The sequence below is a fragment of the Oncorhynchus clarkii genome, chromosome 31 (genome assembly GCF_045791955.1).
Source record: "Oncorhynchus clarkii lewisi isolate Uvic-CL-2024 chromosome 31, UVic_Ocla_1.0, whole genome shotgun sequence".
Taxonomy (NCBI): Eukaryota; Metazoa; Chordata; class Actinopteri; order Salmoniformes; family Salmonidae; genus Oncorhynchus; species Oncorhynchus clarkii.
In genome coordinates, this window is record NC_092177.1 from 18,147,834 (window position 1) to 18,166,417 (window position 18,584).

Genomic DNA, 18,584 nt, shown 5'->3' on the forward strand with positions numbered 1-18,584 from the left:
GTTATTGTGGAGCACACTTACTTTCTGGACTGTGAGTGATACAGTATTCTTGCAATCATATTTCAAGTTGCAATACATTTAGATGTGACTTATAACTAACTGTAGGTTATTATCCTCACTGCCATATAGACTATTTGGTTTAAAGCCATCAGTTTATACCTTTGGGAATTCAGCATGAATTAATAACACCTTCACTGTGAAACGTTAATGCCCAATTTTGAAATGTAATTATCATCTGTCTTTCCCTTCAAACAGCAAATAAATGCCACCCGAGCCACGGCCTGTTCACCCCGCTACCATCTAGAAGGTGGAGACAGTACAGGTGCATCAACATTGTGGCCAAGAGACTGATAAACAGCTTCTATCTCCAGGCCATCAGACTGTTAAATAGTCATCACTAGTCAGCCTCGGCCCAGCACCCTGCCCTGAACCTTAGACACTGTTACTAGCAGGCTAACACCAGGTACACTACCCTGTACCTTAGAGACTGCTGCCTTATGTACATAGTCATGGAACACTGGTCACTTTAATAATGTTTACATACTGTTTTACCCACTTCATATGTATATACTGTATTCTAGTCAAGGTTCATATTTGTATAACTACTGCTGTACACACCTTTTCTATTCATATACAGTCCACACTATCTATTCGCAACACTATATACAGTGCCTTCGGGAAAGTATACAGACGCCTTAACTTTTACCACATTTTGTTAGGTCATGGTCTTATTCTATAATCAAAAGTTTTTTTCTCGAAGCCACTCCTGCATTGTCTTGACTGTGTGCTTAGGGTCATTGTCCTTTTGGAAGGTGAACCTTCACCCCAGTCTGAGGTCCTGAGCGCTCTGGAGCAGGTTTTCATCAAGGATCTCTGTACTTTGCTCTGTTCCCTCGATCCTGACTAGTCTCCCCAGTCCCTGCTGCTGAAAAACATCCCCACAGCATGATGCTGCCATTACCATGCTTCACCGTAGGGATGGTGCCAGGTTTTTTCCAGACATGACTCTTGGCATTCATTCCAGCAAAATATTTTAAGAACCTGTTTTTGCTTTTTCATTATGGGCTATTGTTTTTTATTTTACTAGGCAAGTCAGTTAAGAACAAACTCTTATTTTCAATGAAGGCCTTGGAACACTGGGGTTAACTTCCTTGTTCAGGGGCAGAACAACAGATTTTTACCTTGTCAGCTTGGGGATTTGGTCTTGCAACCTTTCGGTTACTAGTCCAATGCTCTAACCACTAGGCTACCTGTGAGTAGGTCTCTGAGGAAATGTTTTTATTTAATCAATTTTAGAATAAGGCTGTAACGTAACAAAATGTGGAAAAAGTCAAGCGGTCTGAATACATTCCGAAGGCACTGTACATATTTATATTCTGGATTTGGACATTGCTTGTTCTGATATTTCTTAATTTCTATCTTTGTTTATTGTTTTGTATTTTTAGGTATTACTGCACTGTTGGAGATAGAAACATAAGTATTTCGCTGCACCTGCAATAACATCTGCAAAATATGTGTACGCGACCAATAACATTTGATTTGATGTTTTGATACAGTGTTGGCCAACAGTCGCTTGAAAAGCTGTCAACCTCCTGACATTTGTGTCAGGGTCTAACCTGTCTCCCTGTAGCCTGAACTGTTGTGGTCTCCCTGACAGATCGCCACTGTCATCGGTCATGAACGTCACTGGTAAAAATAGATCTGATGTAATACGGTCAGCCTAGAAGAAATACTGCACATCACCCACATATACGTTTCCCTTTCGACTTGACAAGAAATTGCATTCCGGCATTCCTTTTAATTGCTTCATTTCCTCACTGTGTGTGTGTGTGTGTGTGTGTGTGTGTGTGTGTGTGTGTGTGTGTGTGTGTGTGTGTGTGTGTGTGTGTGTGTGTGTGTGTGTGTGTGTGTGTGTGTGTGTGTATGTGTGTGAGAGAGTGTTGCCTCCGGAGGTTCAGCACCTGAATTTCAAGACCTTGAAATCCCTCTCTGTACCTTGGCTACTATCTTTCACAGGTTCCAATGGTGTTGATTTACCAAAAATGCCCCATAACCTGCATAGCGCAAATGTTTGTATACTCACAAATGTGTTCCTGTGTATATTCTGTGGTATGCTGTGTGTCACTTTTCCCCAGAGAGAGCCCCAAGAGTATCTTTCCAGCCCCTAGACATACATGTCTGCATCTGAAAATAGCTCAAACCGCGGCAGCGCTGCTTGGACAGGCATGGGTTGACTCTGTCACGTCTTTTGCCTCCAGAAACCAGGATCACACTTGTCGGACCTTAACCCTGCATGTCAATGTGGTGAAATCTGCTGTGCCGCCGCCCAGAAAACAGATATAGGGAGAGGAGCTACATAAAACATCACGGATGTGTTTTCATTCTATCACGTAGTGTGTCTCGCTCTTCATGTCTGGTGAGATATTCCCTATCTTTCTTTGAATGATGTATTGGATACATGCTGCTGCCTCATGGCAGGTTAGCTTTCCTAGCTGGTTTGCAGCAGGTAGCCTAGTGGTTAGAGCAGTGGGCCTGTCACTGAAAGATTGCTAGTTCAAATCCCTGAGAAGATGAAAAATCTGTTGATGTGCTCTCAAGCAAGGCCCTTAAACCTAATTGATCTAGGATCGCTGTTGATAATGGCAGACCCTGGCTGTGACATTACTCTCTGAGGGTGTTTTGGGAATTGGGATGCGCAAAAAACACATTTCCAATTCACTCATGTGTATTCATATACACTTGAACATGTGTGAAATAGGACAGCTGTAAGCACCCACCTAATGATATATATATTTATTTATTTTTTATCTCAGATGATGGTTAATGGTTTTCTGTGTTAAATGAGGAGATGATAAATTGTATATTGTACCATTAAGTCAAAAGTGGAAAGAAATAGTATGGAGTCTTCAATTCTCTTTCTTTGACCAATTGGAGTTATTAATACTTTTTTAAATGTATGAATTTGAATAAGCTACTAGTAATTATACTCAGACTGTGAGAACACTGGTGTGGTGTTATGGAATACATGATGTAGGCTGCTCACTGTACATGGTATGCTTCATTATGGTACATGGTATGCTTCATTATGGTACAAGGTATGCTTCATTATGGTACATGGTATGCTTCATTATGGTACATGGTATGCTTCATTATGGTACATTGTATGCTTCATTATGGTACATGGCCTTGTACGGTCTTATATAAGTAAGAGCAGTCATGTTCAAGGTTCCCTTTGACCTCAAAATATGTCATTACAGATATGCCACTCTTCCGTAAATCATATTTGTGTGACTGCTGAAGCGGTGGCTGACAAAACATTGTTGCGTCCCAAATGAAAACAATGCCACCTCGGTTATGGATAATGTGACTCTTCACCTGGAAAGCAAAAGTGTCGCAAGGTCTGGGATGGTTTGACTGTCAGGGTTGAAGTTGAGAGACCTTCGGAGAACTACCATAGAAAGTGATGAGTGCTGATGATAGAGGCAGGAGACGGGACATCATTCCATAATGGGGGGTCTTCTAATGGAATGAGACCAGATAAGTGCAGGGTGAGTACAGTCCAACCACTGATGTAGTGTGATATATACTGAATAAAAATAGAAACGCAACAATTTCAACAATTTTACTGAGTTACAGTTCATATAAGGAAATCAGTCAATTGAAATAAATGTATTAGGACCTAGTCTATGGATTCCACAACTAGGCTTTATTACAGACATATATACAGTTTCATCAGCTGTTCAAGTGGCTGGTCTCGGATGAACCCACAGGTGAAGACGCCGGATGTGGAGGTCCTAACGGGCATGTGAGGCGGTAGGACGTACTGCCAAATTCTCTAAAACAACGTTCGAGGCGGGTTATGATAGAGAAATGAACATTTAACTATCTGGCAACAGCTCTGGTGGACATTCCTGCAGACAGTATTCCATTTGCATGCTCCCTCAAAACTTGAGACATCTGTGGCATTGTGACAAAACTGCACATTTTGGAGTGGCCTTTTAATGTCCCCAGCACAAGGTGCACCTGTGTAAGGATCACCTTTTTGATATGCCACACCTGTCAGATAGATGAATTATCTTGGCAAAGGATAAATGCTCACCAACAGGGATGTAAACAAATTTGTGCACAAAATTTAAGAGAAATACACTTTTTGTGCATATGGAACATTTCTTGGATCTTTCATTTCAGCTCATGAAACTTGAAACACTTACATTATATTTCCACTTTATTTTTGTTCAGTACAGTATTTATTTATTTTTTTAATTTTACCTTTAACCAGGCAAGTCAGTTAAGAACAAATTCTTATTTTCAATGACGGCCTAGGAACAGTGGGTTAACTGCCTGTTCAGGGGCAGAACGACAGATTAGTAGTACCCTGTCAGCTCGGGGGTTTGAACTTGCAACCTTCCGATGGGAAAGTCACCCCAGTATGAAATAGTATGGTCTGGGCTTTAGCCCTCTGATGGTATCATTTTGGGTTATAGCAGTGTAATTTGCCAGGTTTATATTTCCTCTGGATGTTCAGTAGGGTATAGTGGATTAGTCAGTGCTTAGTTTACAGTATGGAGTGCTGCGCAATTCTGTAAAAGATCATCACTATTGACTTTCCCAATATTAATTTTCCATTAAGTTTTCCATCAATGGAAACTCTGCTCCGCTGTTTGATGCTGGTACTTTAGCACACGGTGTACACAACACAATAATAAAAGGTGCAAAACAACAAGTGGAGCATCCGACGGATGCAGGCTTGCGTCAGGTTGAATGCCGGACATATTACTCAAGTCCGTGAAACCACGAGAAGGAGCGCAAGGCCATGTGCAAAAGATGATTGCGCAATACGTATAATATTGTCAATCATCAATGGGCAGGAAAGAGCTCCTTATATGCCTGTGGCAAAGCCTTTCAAAACCTATTTTAAAGCAGAATTCTGGTACCGATTATAAAAAGCTAGTGTTTCACGTTGTTGCCATAATTATACTAATTGTTAAACAGGACTCAAGTCCTGTATATCAGGGCAATATCTGACACTAATGCTTAATGTATGTATTTATAACTGCTTAAAAAAGCTGAAAATCCATAATCCACGCGCAGATAGTTTTATTAAAGTAAATAGAGTATGGAAATAATATGGCAAAAATACATAGAATAGCATTTAGCTTCCACCCTTCAGTGAATATTATACTATAGTTCAGGGACGAGTTCAATTCATTTCTGTGCCATTAAAAAAAGTAAAGAAGGCAGTCCTACAGTAATTCACAAGGTAGTGCACCCATGTAGTCAGTGGCCTTAAAGATCAGTACCCTCCCTCCCAGAAGGAGACAGACTTTCTGGCAGCTAGCCTCTCTCTCTAGACTCTCTGGCAGCTAGCCTCTCTCTCTCCAAAGCAGTTATCCTCTTTCTCTCTCTCTCCCCAGACTCTCTGGCAGCTAGCCTCTTTCTCTCCAGACTATGCAAGCTAGCCTCTCTCTCTCCCCAGACTCTCTGGCAGCTAGCCTTTCTCTCTCCCAAGACTATCTGGCAGCTAGCCTCTCTCTCTGTCCCCAGACTCTCTGGCAGCTAGCCTCTCTCTCTCTCGCCAGACTCTCTGGCAGCTAGCCTCTCTCTCTCGCCAGACTCTCTGGTAGCTAGCCCCTCTCCAGACTCTCTGACAGCTAGCCTCTCTCTCTCTCTCTCTCTCTCTCTCTCTCTCTCTCTAGACTCTCTGTCAGCTAGACTCTCGCTCCAGACTCTGGCAGCTAGACGCTCACTATAATCTCTGGCCCCTCTCTCTCTCTCTCTAGACTCTCTGGTAGCTAGCCTCTCTCTCTCTCTCTCTCCAGACTCTCTGACAGCTAGCCTCTCTCTCTCCCCAGACTCTATAGCAGCTAGCATCTCTCTCTCTCTCTCCAGACTCTCTGGCAGCCAGCCTCCCCCTCTCTCTCCAGACTATATGGCAGGTAGCATCTCTCTCTCTAGACTCTCTGGCAGCTAGCCTCTCCCTTTCTCTCTCTCCAGACTCTCTGGCAGTTAGCATCTCCCTCTCCAGACTCTATGGCAGCTAGACTCTCTCTCTCTAGACTCTCTGGCAGCTAGCATCTCTCTCTCCAGACTCTCTGGCAGCTAGCCTCGCTCTCTCTCCAGACTCTATGGCAGCTAGCCTCTCTCTCTCTCCAGACTCTCTGGCAGCTAGCCTCTCTCTCCAGACTCTCTGGCAGCTAGCCTCTCTCTCTCCAGACTCTCTGGCAGCTAGCCTCTCTCTCCAGACTCTATGGCAGCTAGACTCTCTCTCTCCAGACTCTATGGCAGCTTGCCTCTCTCTCCAGACTCTCTGGCAGCTAGCCTCTCTCTCCAGACTCTCTGGCAGCTAGCCCCTCTCTCTCTCCAGACTCTCTGGCAGCTAGCCTCTCTCTCCAGACTCTCTGGCAGCTAGCCTCTCTCGCTCTCCAGACTCTCTGGCAGCTAGCCTCTCTCTCCAGACTCTATGGCAGCTAGACTCTCTCTCTAGACTCTCTGGCAGCTAGTCGTTCTCTCTCCAGGCTGTGCTGGAGGGCTTGCATGACCGGGGTATTTTTAGCTTTGTACCACCGTGAAGGAGTGACTTAGCTGTGACCGTACCGCTTTCTTTAAACACAGCTCATGTCTCATGTGTTTTTGGTTGTATTGTGAGGAAGTGTTTGGTATCTTCTGTTGGTGTTTTTTGAGCTTTAGTGTTTTTGAATTGACTATTAAATGGGTCTTAGTGCATTATCATTTGTTTCATGTTTGTTTACTATTAAATTAGAACACATCTAGGCTCTAATCATTATATCTGTCAGAGATCTGATGAGCAGGCTGTTTGAAACTGTTATCTGAGAGATGATCTTGTGATAGAAGACTTCTTAGAAGACTCATCTTTCTTAGCTTATTAGTTGATGATCAGCAGGGGATTTCTCCAAAGGTTAAACACCCAATTAACAGATGCTTCTCAGACCCCAGGGACTGGCCACTAGTGGGAGGAATTTAGGCTGAGTACCAAATGTCCCCCTATTCCCTTTATAGTGCACTACTTTGGACCAGGGCCCATAGTGCTCTGGTCCAACGTAGTGCACTATATAGGGAATAGGGTGCCATTTGGGACGCATCATTAGCCGTGCTGACCTGCTGCAGAGCGGAGGCGGCTGTGAATCTCCTTCCCCCGGGAGATATTTGTTTGATAACATTAAGGAGAAAATTCCAGCACCATGCCTGCTAAGGGGTGCTTGTGTATGCATTGCCTGGCTGCCACTTAACTCTGGTTGGCACTGTGCAGGGGTAGGAACACAACCCACCACCCTCACTGAGACAGTCTGAGAGACACTGTAGCATTTTATTACTGCCTGCTGCCTGTCTTCATCTGACTCCTCTTCATACAGTATGTGTTAGGATGTGTAAAATATAGAGCTGTTGACATGGCTGTGTAGAATATAGAGCTGTTGATATGGCTGTGTAGAATATAGAGCTGTTGATATGGCTGTGTAGAATATAGAGCTATTGACATGGCTGTGTAGAATATAGAGCTGTTGATATGGCTGTGTAGAATATTGAGCTGTTGACATGGCTGTGTAGAATATAGAGCTATTGACATGGCTGTGTAGAATATAGAGCTATTGATATGGCTGTGTAGAATATAGAGCTGTTGACATGGCTGTGTGGAATATAGAGCTATTGACATGGCTGTGTAGAATATAGAGCTATTGACATGGCTGTGTAGAATATAGAGCTGTTGACATGGCTGTGAGTGAGAGTGCATGTAGAATATAGAGCTATTGACATGGCTGTGTAGAATATAGAGCTATTGACATGGCTGTGAGTGAGAGTGTATGTAAAATATAGAGCTATTGACATGGCTGTGTAGAATATAGAGCTTTTGACATGGCTGTGAGTGAGAGTGTATGTAGAATATAGAGCTATTGACATGGCTGTGAGTGAGAGTGTATGTAGAATATAGAGCTATTGACATGGCTGTGTAGAATATAGAGAGCTATTGACATGTCTGTGTAGAATATAGAGCTGTTGACATGGCTGTGTAGAATATAGAGCTGTTGACATGGCTGTGTAGAATATAGAGCTGTTGACATGGCTGTGTAGAATATAGAGCTGTTGACATGGCTGTGTAGAATATAGAGCTATTGACATGGCTGTGTAGAATATAGAGCTGTTGACATGGCTGTGTAGAATATAGAGCTGTTGACATGGCTGTGTAGAATATAGAGCTATTGACATGGCTGTGTAGAATATAGAGCTATTGACATGGCTGTGAGTGAGAGTGTATGTAGAATATAGAGCTATTGACATGGCTGTGAGTGAGAGTGTATGTAGAATATAGAGCTATTGACATGGCTGTGAGTGAGAGTGTATGTAGAATTTAGAGCTATTGACATGGCTGTGTAGAATATAGAGCTGTTGACATGGCTGTGTAGAATATAGAGCTGTTGACATGGCTGTGTAGAATATAGAGCTATTGACATGGCTGTGAGTGAGAGTGTATGTAGAATATAGAGCTATTGACATGGCTGTGAGTGAGAGTGTATGTAGAATATAGAGCTATTGACATGGCTGTGAGTGAGAGTGTTTGTAGAATATAGAGCTATTGACATGGCTGTGAGTGAGAGTGTATGTAGAATTTAGAGCTATTGACATGGCTGTGTAGAATATAGAGCTGTTGACATGGCTGTGTAGAATATAGAGCTGTTGACATGGCTGTGTAGAATATAGACATGTGTCACGACTATCACCGAAGGTGGCTCCCCTTCCCGTTCGGGTGGCACTCAGCGGTCGTCGTCACCGGTCTACTAGCTGCCACCGATCCCTTTTCCCCTTTTCGTTTCGTTTGGTCTAATTGGGTTCACCTGTTCCTTGTTTGGGGGTTTGGGTTGGGGTTATTTAAGTTCAGTTGGCCCGTCTGTGTGTGTGTGGGCTTGTTTGATGTTTTTGGTTCAGGAGTGTCCTTTTCATTTATGTCCCCTTACAGCGTGTGTACCGGTGTTGTACATTTAGGAGTGTTTTACGCCTGTGTTCGACATTACCCTCTTTTTGTTCGCTGTTGTTGGTCCGGAGTAAATGGTTTTCCGAATCCTCTGCTCTCTGCGCCTGAATCCACACCCATCACTCTTCTAAGCCTGACAACATGGCTTTGAGTGAGAGTGTATGTAGAATATAGAGAGCTATTGACATGGCTGTGTAGAATATAGAGCTGTTGACATGGCTGTGTAGAATATAGAGCTATTGACATGGCTGTGTAGAGTATAGAGAGCTATTGACATGGCTGTGTAGAATATAGAGCTGTTGACATGGCTGTGTAGAATATAGAGCTATTGACATGGCTGTGTAGAATATAGAGTTGTTGACATGGCTGTGTAGAATATAGAGCTGTTGACATGGATGTGTAGAATATATAGCTATTGACATGGCTGTGTAGAATATAGAGCTATTGACATGGCTGTGTAGAATATAGAGCTATTGACATGGCTGTGTAGAATATAGAGCTGTTGACATGGCTGTGTAGAATATAGAGCTGTTGACATGGCTGTGTAGAATATAGAGCTATTGACATGGCTGTGTAGAATATAGAGCTGTTGACATGGCTGTGTATAATATAGAGCTGTTGACATGGCTGTGTAGAATATATAGCTATTGACATGGCTGTGTAGAATATATAGCTATTGACATGGCTGTGTAGAATATAGAGTTATTGACATGGCTGTGTAGAATATAGAGCTGTTGACATGGCTGTGTAGAATATAGAGCTGTTGACATGGCTGTGTAGAATATATAGCTATTGACATGGCTGTGTAGAATATAGAGCTGTTGACATGGCTGTGTAGAATATAGAGCTGTTGACATGGCTGTGTAGAATATAGAGCTATTGAAATGGCTGTGTAGAATATAGAGCTGTTGACATGGCTGTGTAGAATATAGAGCTGTTGACATGGCTGTGTAGAATATATAGCTATTGACATGGCTGTGTAGAATATAGAGCTGTTGACATGGCTGTGTAGAATATAGAGCTGTTGACATGGCTGTGTAGAATATAGAGCTATTGACATGGCTGTGTAGAATATAGAGCTATTGACATGGCTGTGTAGAATATAGAGCTGTTGACATGGCTGTGTAGAATATAGAGCTATTGACATGGCTGTGTAGAATATAGAGCTATTGACATGGCTGTGTATAATATATAGCTATTGACATGGCTGTGTAGAATATAGAGCTATTGACATGGCTGTGTAGAATATAGAGCTGTTGACATGGCTGTGTAGAATATAGAGCTATCGACATGGCTGTGTAGAATATATAGCTATTGACATGGCTGTGTAGAATATAGAGCTATTGACATGGCTGTGTAGAATATAGAGTTATTGACATGGCTGTGTAGAATATAGAGCTGTTGACATGGCTGTGTAGAATATAGAGCTGTTGACATGGCTGTGTAGAATATAGAGCTGTTGACATGGCTGTGTAGAATATAGAGCTATTGACATGGCTGTGTAGAATATAGAGCTGTTGACATGGCATTGTAGAATATAGAGCTGTTAACATGGCTGTGTAGAATATAGAGCTGTTGACATGGCTGTGTAGAATGTAGAGCTGTTGACATGGCTGTGTAGAATATAGAGCTGTTGACATGGCTGTGTAGAATATAGAGCTATTGACATGTCTGTGTAGAATATAGAGCTGTTGACATGTCTGTGTAGAATATAGAGCTATTGACATGGCTGTGTAGAGTATAGAGAGCTGTTGACATGGCTGAGTAGAATATAGAGAGCTATTGACATGTCTGTGTAGAATATAGAGCTATTGACATGGCTGTGTAGAGTATAGAGAGCTATTGACATGTCTGTGTAGAATATAGAGCTATTGACATGGCTGTGTAGAGTATAGAGAGCTATTGACATGTCTGTGTAGAATATAGAGCTATTGACATGTCTGTGTAGAATATAGAGCTGTTGACATGGCTGTGTAGAATATAGAGCTATTGACATGGCTGTGTAGAATATAGAGAGCTATTGACATGGCTGTGTAGAATATAGAGCTGTTGACATGTCTGTGTGGAATATAGAGCTGTTGACATGGCTGTGTAGAATATAGAGCTATTGACATGGCTGTGTAGAGTATAGAGAGCTATTGACATGGCTGTGTAGAGTATAGAGAGCTATTGACATGGCTGTGAGTGAGAGTGTATGTCGAAAATCTGTCAAAATGGGAAACAGCCAATTGGAGCTAGTGCATTCTCCTTGAGGATCCATCTTGAACGAGCCTTTGACTTGTTAAGGAATGCATTATGCCAGTGCCTGCCCAGAAAGAGCAGTGCAGGACATTAACAGTTACCCCTCGTTGCTTGCAATGACAGGGTTCTGAAAATGCAAGATTTTCTCTTGTTCTGGGTTCTGCATGATCCTTTTTGTACCTCTACCTAATGTAGATAGATAATGTGGCAAAGAATGATCCCATTTGAAATAGTTGTAACAGAGGTTGGTGTAAGATAGGCGGCGTAAGCTCCATCCTCCTCTCCCTCTCACAGGTACACACTTGCAGCGGTGCCGTGAAACTGTCATCTCACCAGCTCACAATTCAGTGTAGTCTTTTCTCTTTCCCAACAACACATGTTCTTATAATGACATGGAGTACCAAAACACAGCAATTCAGTGAATTATCTCTGGTTCTTAACGTATAATCCCCAGAAATGCCCTGTGTACTGTCCTCCAGAATTAATAAAAAGTAGCTGAACAACACTTAAACTGGCCTGTCCTTCACTTAATGTGATTGTGGATCCAGATCCAGAAATCCATTTTTAGGCCGCTTAAGACTTGTTTGTGTTCACATTCTTTGCTCACAAATATACTCTACATAAATAGCCTGAATCTAATTCAATAGGGAAGCAGACATTTTGGATGCCTTTTCCCCCAAGCTTTCTGTATTTTCTGTGCAGAGAGAAGTCTCTTCTCTCAGTCCTGCTGTGGCTCAGATGCTGTGTGATTTTAGCTGGGAGAGAAGCTTGTAGAAGATCAAGATAGATTTTAGTTGGTTGAAAACCATCATAGTCTGTCTGCACTTCTTCCAACTCTCCAACTGCACATGATTTAGACTAGACAGGTATTTTATCGAGCAACAAAAACATCATCAAACAAGGCAATCCGTTTACACTTTTATATTAACAGGTTCGTAATGTGTAAATTCTTTGATAGCAGTTTTTGTGTATTGTGCATAATAGGCTACTTTTATATTATTATGGTTTTGTTATAGTATTTGATGTGATTTATAGCCATGTTAATATGTGCTTTGAACCAGCTAGATGCATCTGTAAAAGAGCCTGTTTCTCTATGTCGGTCCCAAATGGCACCCTGTTCCCAAAAGTGCACTACTTTTGACCAGAGCCCTATCAAGGGAATAGGGAGCCACACATCTCTCTGACCTCTGAAGGACAGGTGAAGTGCAGGTTGTTATACTGCTGTATATACATGGAACAAAAATAGAAACGCAACATGCAACAATTTCAAATATTTTACTGAGTTACAGTTCATATAAGGATATCAGTCAATTGAAATAAATAAATTAGGCTCTAATTTATGGATTTCACATGACTGGGAATACAGATTTGCATCTTTTGGACACAGATACGTGGATCAGGAAACTAGTCAGTTTCTTATGTGACCACAATTTGCCTCATGCCGATCTCCTTCTCATAGAGTTGATCAGGCTGTTGATTGTGGCCAGTGGAATGTTGTCTCACTCCTCTTCAATGGTTGTGCGAAGTTGCTGGATATTGGCGGGAACTGGAACACGCTGTTGTTTATGTTGATCCAGAGCATCCCAAACATGCTCAATGGGTGACATGTCTGGTGAGTATGCAGGCCATGGAAGAACTGGGACATTTTCAGCTTCCAGGAATGATGTACAAATCACCAGACAATGGGCCTCAGGATCTCATCACGGTATTTCTGTGCATTCAAATTGCCATAAATAAAATGCAATTGTGTTTGTTGTCCGTAGCTTATGCCTGCCCATACCATAACCCCACTGCCACCATGGAGCACTCTGTTCACAACGTTGACATCAGCAAACCGCTCGCCCATAAGACGCCATACCCAATGTCTGCCATCTGCCCAGTACAGTTGAAACCGGGATTCATCCGTGAAGAGCACACTTCTCCAGCGTGCCAGTGGCTATCGAAGGTGAGCATTTGCCCACTGAAGTCAGATACGATGCCAAACTGCAGTCAGGTCAAGACCCTGGTGAGGATGACGAGCACGCAGATGAGCTTCCCTGAAATGGTTTCTGACAGTTTGTGAAGAAATTCTTCGGTTGTGCAAACCCACAGTTCCATCAGCTGTCCGTGTGGTTGGTCTCAGACGATCCCACTGGTGAAGAAGTCTGATGTGGAGTTCCTGGGATGGTGTGGATACAAGTGGTCAGCGGCCGTGAGGCCGGTTGGAGATACCGCCAAATTCTATAAAATGACGGTGGAGGTGGTTTATGGTAGAGAAAGGAAAATGTCATTCTCTGGCAACAGCTCTGGTGGACATTCCTGGAGTTAGCATGGCAATTGCACGCTCCCTCAACTTGAGACATGGTATTGTGTGTGTCTGTGGTGTCTGGTGTTGTGTGACCAAACAGCACATTTTAGGGTGTCCTTTTATGGTCCGCAGCACAAGGTGCAACTGTGTAATGTTCATGCTATTTAATCAGCTTCTTGAGATACCACACCTGTCAGGTGGAAGGATTACCCTGGCAAAGGACAAATTCTCACTAAAAGGGATGTAAACAAAGGTGTTCGGTGGGGTTAAGGTCAGGGCTCTGTCCTGGCCATTCAAGTTCTTCCACACCAATCTCAACAAACCATTTCTGTATGTACCTCGCTTTATGCACAGGGGCATTGTCATGTTAAAACAGGAAAGGGCCTTCCCCAAATTGTTGCCACAAAGTTAGAAGCACAGAATTGTCTAGAATGTCATTGTATGCTGTAGCTTTAAGATTTCCTTCACTGGAACTAAGGGGCCTAGCCCAAACCATGAACAACGTCCCCAGACAATTATTCATCCTCTACCAAACTTTACAGTTGCCACTATGCATTGGGGCAGGCAGCGTTCTCCTGGCATCCGCCAAACCCAGATTCGTCTGTCGGACTGCTAGATGGTGAAACGTGATTCATCACTCCAGAGAACGCTTTTCACTGTTCCAGAGTCCAATGGCAGCGAGCTTTACACCACTCCAGCCGATGCTTGGCATTGCGCATGGTGATCTTAGTCATCTGTGTGGCTGCTTGGCCATGGAAACCCATTTCATGAAGCTCCCGACAAACAGTTCTTGTACTAATGTTGCTTCCAGAGGCAGTTTGGAACTCGGTAGTGAGTGTTGCAATTGAGGACAGATCGGTCCCCCTCTGTGAGCTTGTGTGGCCTACCACTTCGCGGCTGAGCCGTTGTTGCCCCTAGGCGATTCCACTTCACAATAACAGCACTTCCAGTTGACCGGGGTAGCTCTAGCAAGGCAGAAGTTTGGCAAACTGACTTGTTGGAAAGGTGTTATCCTGTGACGCTGCCATGGTGAAAGTCAATGAGCTCTTCAATAAGGCCATTCTACTGCCAATGTTTGTCTATGGAGATTGCATGGCCGTTTGCTCAATTGTATACACCTGTCAGCAACATGTGTGGCTGAAATAGCCAGATCCAGTAATTTGAAGAGGTGTCTACATACCTTTGTATATATAGTGTATGTTGACTACGATGTTACTTTAGATAATATGGTGAGCTAGCAGTTATGATATGAAGTTTTCGCTTGGAAAACAGAAGGGAGGGGTGAGAGGAGGAGAGCGAATGGATGCGAGAAGGAATTCAACGAGCTGTTTGTATGTGGCTATGAAAGTCAACTGTTTGCATGTGAACAGAAGCAAATGGAACAAAATGGGGATTAGCATACCTGAATTTGTCCAATAGAAACTCTCGTTTGCAACTGTTGGACTAATGACTACACATAGGTCAGCTTGATGCAGGCAAGAGTGTTCAAGGCAGTATTGAATGTGTCACTGTCTGTCCATGTGACACTGTCTTTCACCTACACTGAATTCATAGGCTAGGTTGTAGCAACCTCATGATGGGGATAGGGAACATTTTAGTATCATGTAGTAGCCTGAACCTATCGGTGTTTAAACTGGGTGAATGGAATATCAATGACTGTCATCCAATATGCTGTAATAGAAATAAGGCCATTCTCATAAGGAAATGTATCGTCCTCCCTCATCTTAAACAGCACCGACCGCCACTGATTAGGACGGGGATATTACTTAAACAGCCATATACTCTAGTGAGTAGCTATCAATCTATGTACCATTTTATGGATGTCTGAAATTCTCATCTCTATTAGGGCCAATGGTTAAATACATGGTTTATTGTCCTGAATGGCCACTGCATTGAGGAAATGTTAGTTGTTCGTGGCTGGTAACCAACTTCCTACAGACATATTATATACATTTTAAGCCTTTTCCTGGAAAGCGCAGAACAATCCCCTCCTGGAACTCCTCATTGTCATGCCTGTGGAGATCGTAGTATGTTGACTGAATACCATGTGGGAACCATAGAAATAGAACCAATCTAGTCCTTCTAATTCTAGTCATTCTAATCATACTAGTTCTGTGGTTGGAACATTGGGTCCCTGTCTCGTCTCCATTGCTCCTTGTCATTGAGGTGCCAGGCATAGGTTTCATGGGTTTGCCAGGCAAGAGTGTGACTTAACATCAAGTGTGAGACGATTCCTGTCTCTGTGGCTGGCCAAGCCAACCATGAGTTGCCCAAAAGAGGACTATAAATGGGCATCAAACAAGGAACAGCCGAGTCACCAAGATGGCCGTCGCCACCACCACCGCCACAAATGTAAAACACACATTATGTTATAGGCTAGGGGCTAAAATGATCATCATTCATCACCTTCTTAGACTTTACTAATTTGAAAAAATGTTGGGTGGGAATGCAGTCCACATTTAAAGGATGAACCGTACAGATATTTTCTATGCAAGTTGTACTAGTTGAGAAGTAAGAGCTGGAAGGGCTTGCATTTAAATATTGTATTATGCTGTATTGCGATACAGTACAGTGCTTCTCTACTACTGTCTGGGAGATGTAAGAACTCATGATTTGATTGTTAGAGGCGCTGTACTTATTGAATATCAAAGGGAACTCTCTGTCTGCACAAAAGTATCTGATTAATCTAATCAACAGTGTGTCTCACCCGTGATACTCTGCACTGAGTCAGCCAGGTCAGGATGTTCCTGTGTGTTTATGAGCTGTATCCCCAGTCAGTCCTCATTAACGTAAGTAATGACATTTGCCTCTACTCAGCCATCTGGGTCCTGGCTCTGCTTCCTAAGATTGCCTCCTGGAGTAGGATAATTAAATGGATAGTATGAGGAAACTTGCTATAACTCTTGCAGACAATATCAGAGACACTCCCACTGCCACACCCTCTACTGCCTTACTTCCAGGCTATACCATACCATCTACTTCCTCACCTCCAGTCTATACCATACCATCTACTGCCTCACCTCCAGGCTATACCATACCATCTACTGCCTCACCTCCAGGCTATACTGTACCATCTACCGCCTCACTTCCAGTCTATACCATACCATCTACTGCCTCACTTCCAGGCTATACCATACCATCTACTTCCTCACCTCCAGGCTATACCATACCATCTACTTCCTCACTTCCAGTCCATACCATACCATCTACTGCCTCACTTCCAGGCTATACTGTACCATCTACTGCCTCACTTCCAGGCTATACCGTACCATCTACTTCCTCACCTCGAGGCTATACCATACCATCTACTGCCTCACTTCCAGGCTATACCGTACCATCTACTGCCTCACTTCCAGGCTATACCGTACCATCTACTTCCTCACTTCCAGGCTATACCGTACCATCTACTGCCTCACCTCCAGGCTATACCGTACCATCTACTGCCTCACCTCCAGGCTATACCGTACCATCTACTGCTTCACCTCCAGGCTATACCATACCATCTACTGCCTCACCTCCAGGCTATACCGTACCATCCACAGGGTGTCCTGTGATATTCCATGCCCGTAGGGTGCTGGCTGTCTGACTTTCTGGCTGGCTGTCTGGTTAACTGGCTGCTCTAGCCTCTAGGGTTTCTCAGGCTGCCTAGTTGGTGTTGGTATGTGGGTCCAGCCCTGATCCAGCTGTCTGGTTGGTATGTGGGTCCAGCCATGATCAGGCTGGCTGGTTGGTATGTAGGTCCAGCCCTGATCAGGCTGGCTGGGTGGTGTGTGGGTCCAGCCCTGATCAGGCTGGCTGGTTAGTGTGTGGGTCCAGCCCTGATCAGGCTGGCTGGTTGGTGTTGGTATGAGCCCTGGGACTCTCCCTCCCCTTTTGCCTCTCCCTCCAGCAGCTGTGTCGCCATGAGTCTGCTCCCTTGAAATATAATATCATCATCTGTGCTTCATTTATCGCTGGCAGGCCTTTACAACCCCTGTTTAATCCCTGCTACATTTGTGTCTTTGAGAAACAGAACCCTCTGATGACTGGCTTTGAGAGAGGAGATGTGTGAAGATTTATTTGGGGTCTGACTTTAGGAGCCTCCTTTTTTATTAGGACGCCATATTAAGTAACTCCCCCCCTTCTCTGGTTTAGATCTACGACTGGGAACATGACTTTAGATGTTCAGCTGATCACGTTGCATGTTTGTCTTGTTGTAAGGCATTTCTAGCATTGATTGGTACTGTTGGTATATTTAGCTGCTTGTCAATAGGAGTGTTCTGAATTGATCAATAAGCTTCCACTGGTGCTGCAGGCGTCTGCCGCTGCATCACCATGGAAATTGATAGGAGAACTACATGTGATGCATCATTCCTCATCATTCCATCATGCATCGTCTATAACTGTCTGCATTTAGAAACAAAATGATCACAAAAATCGCTTGCGCTAATCATGAGGAAAAATCAGTCAATAGTTCACACAGTTTTAATACAAAGATGGAGCAGGTGCTTCTGTTTCTGTCCACAGCTGTCCCCTCCAGTGTGTGTCAGCAGAAACATGTGTATGTCAGGCATGTGGCCAACAGAAGGCAGACTGTACTGTCTGTCTTCCATGATGCATGTACTGTCTGCCATGATGTATGTACTGTCTGCCATGATACATGTACTGTCTGCCATGATGCATGTACTGTCTGCCATGATGAATGTACTGTCTGCCATGATACATGTACTGTCTGCCATAATGCATGTACTGTCTGCCATGATACATGTATTGTCTGCCGTGATGCATGTACTGTCTGCCATGATACATGTATTGTCTGCCGTGATGCATGTACTGTCTGCCATAATGCATGTACTGTCTGCCATGATGCATATACTGTCTGCCATGATGCATAAACTGTCTGCATGAGGTCTGAGCCAACATTTTGCAGGACAATCAAATAGTGTGAGTCATGAGATCACGTTGTTGTACAAAGGAACTAATACAGTATTTAAACGACCTAGGTAAGCGGTGTCACCAAGAGACTAGAAGAGCCGTACGCCATAAGAGGAAGCAGGTAGCAGAGTTTATACCGTTAGGTATTTGGTAAATATT

The 18,584-nt window shown here is 43.4% G+C and overlaps 1 protein-coding gene across 1 annotated transcript in view; it reads left to right on the forward strand.

Annotated features, from left to right (window-relative positions):
* Positions 1-2,204: 2,204 nt before the first annotated feature.
* The window catches only part of LOC139391187 (sorbin and SH3 domain containing 2b), a 66,790-nt gene continuing 50,410 nt past the window's right edge, over positions 2,205-18,584 (forward strand). The window contains exon 1 of the mRNA XM_071138777.1: positions 2,205-2,416. Within this exon, the coding sequence (XP_070994878.1) occupies positions 2,410-2,416 (7 nt within the window). The 5' untranslated portion in view covers positions 2,205-2,409. The remainder of the gene's footprint in view (positions 2,417-18,584) is intronic.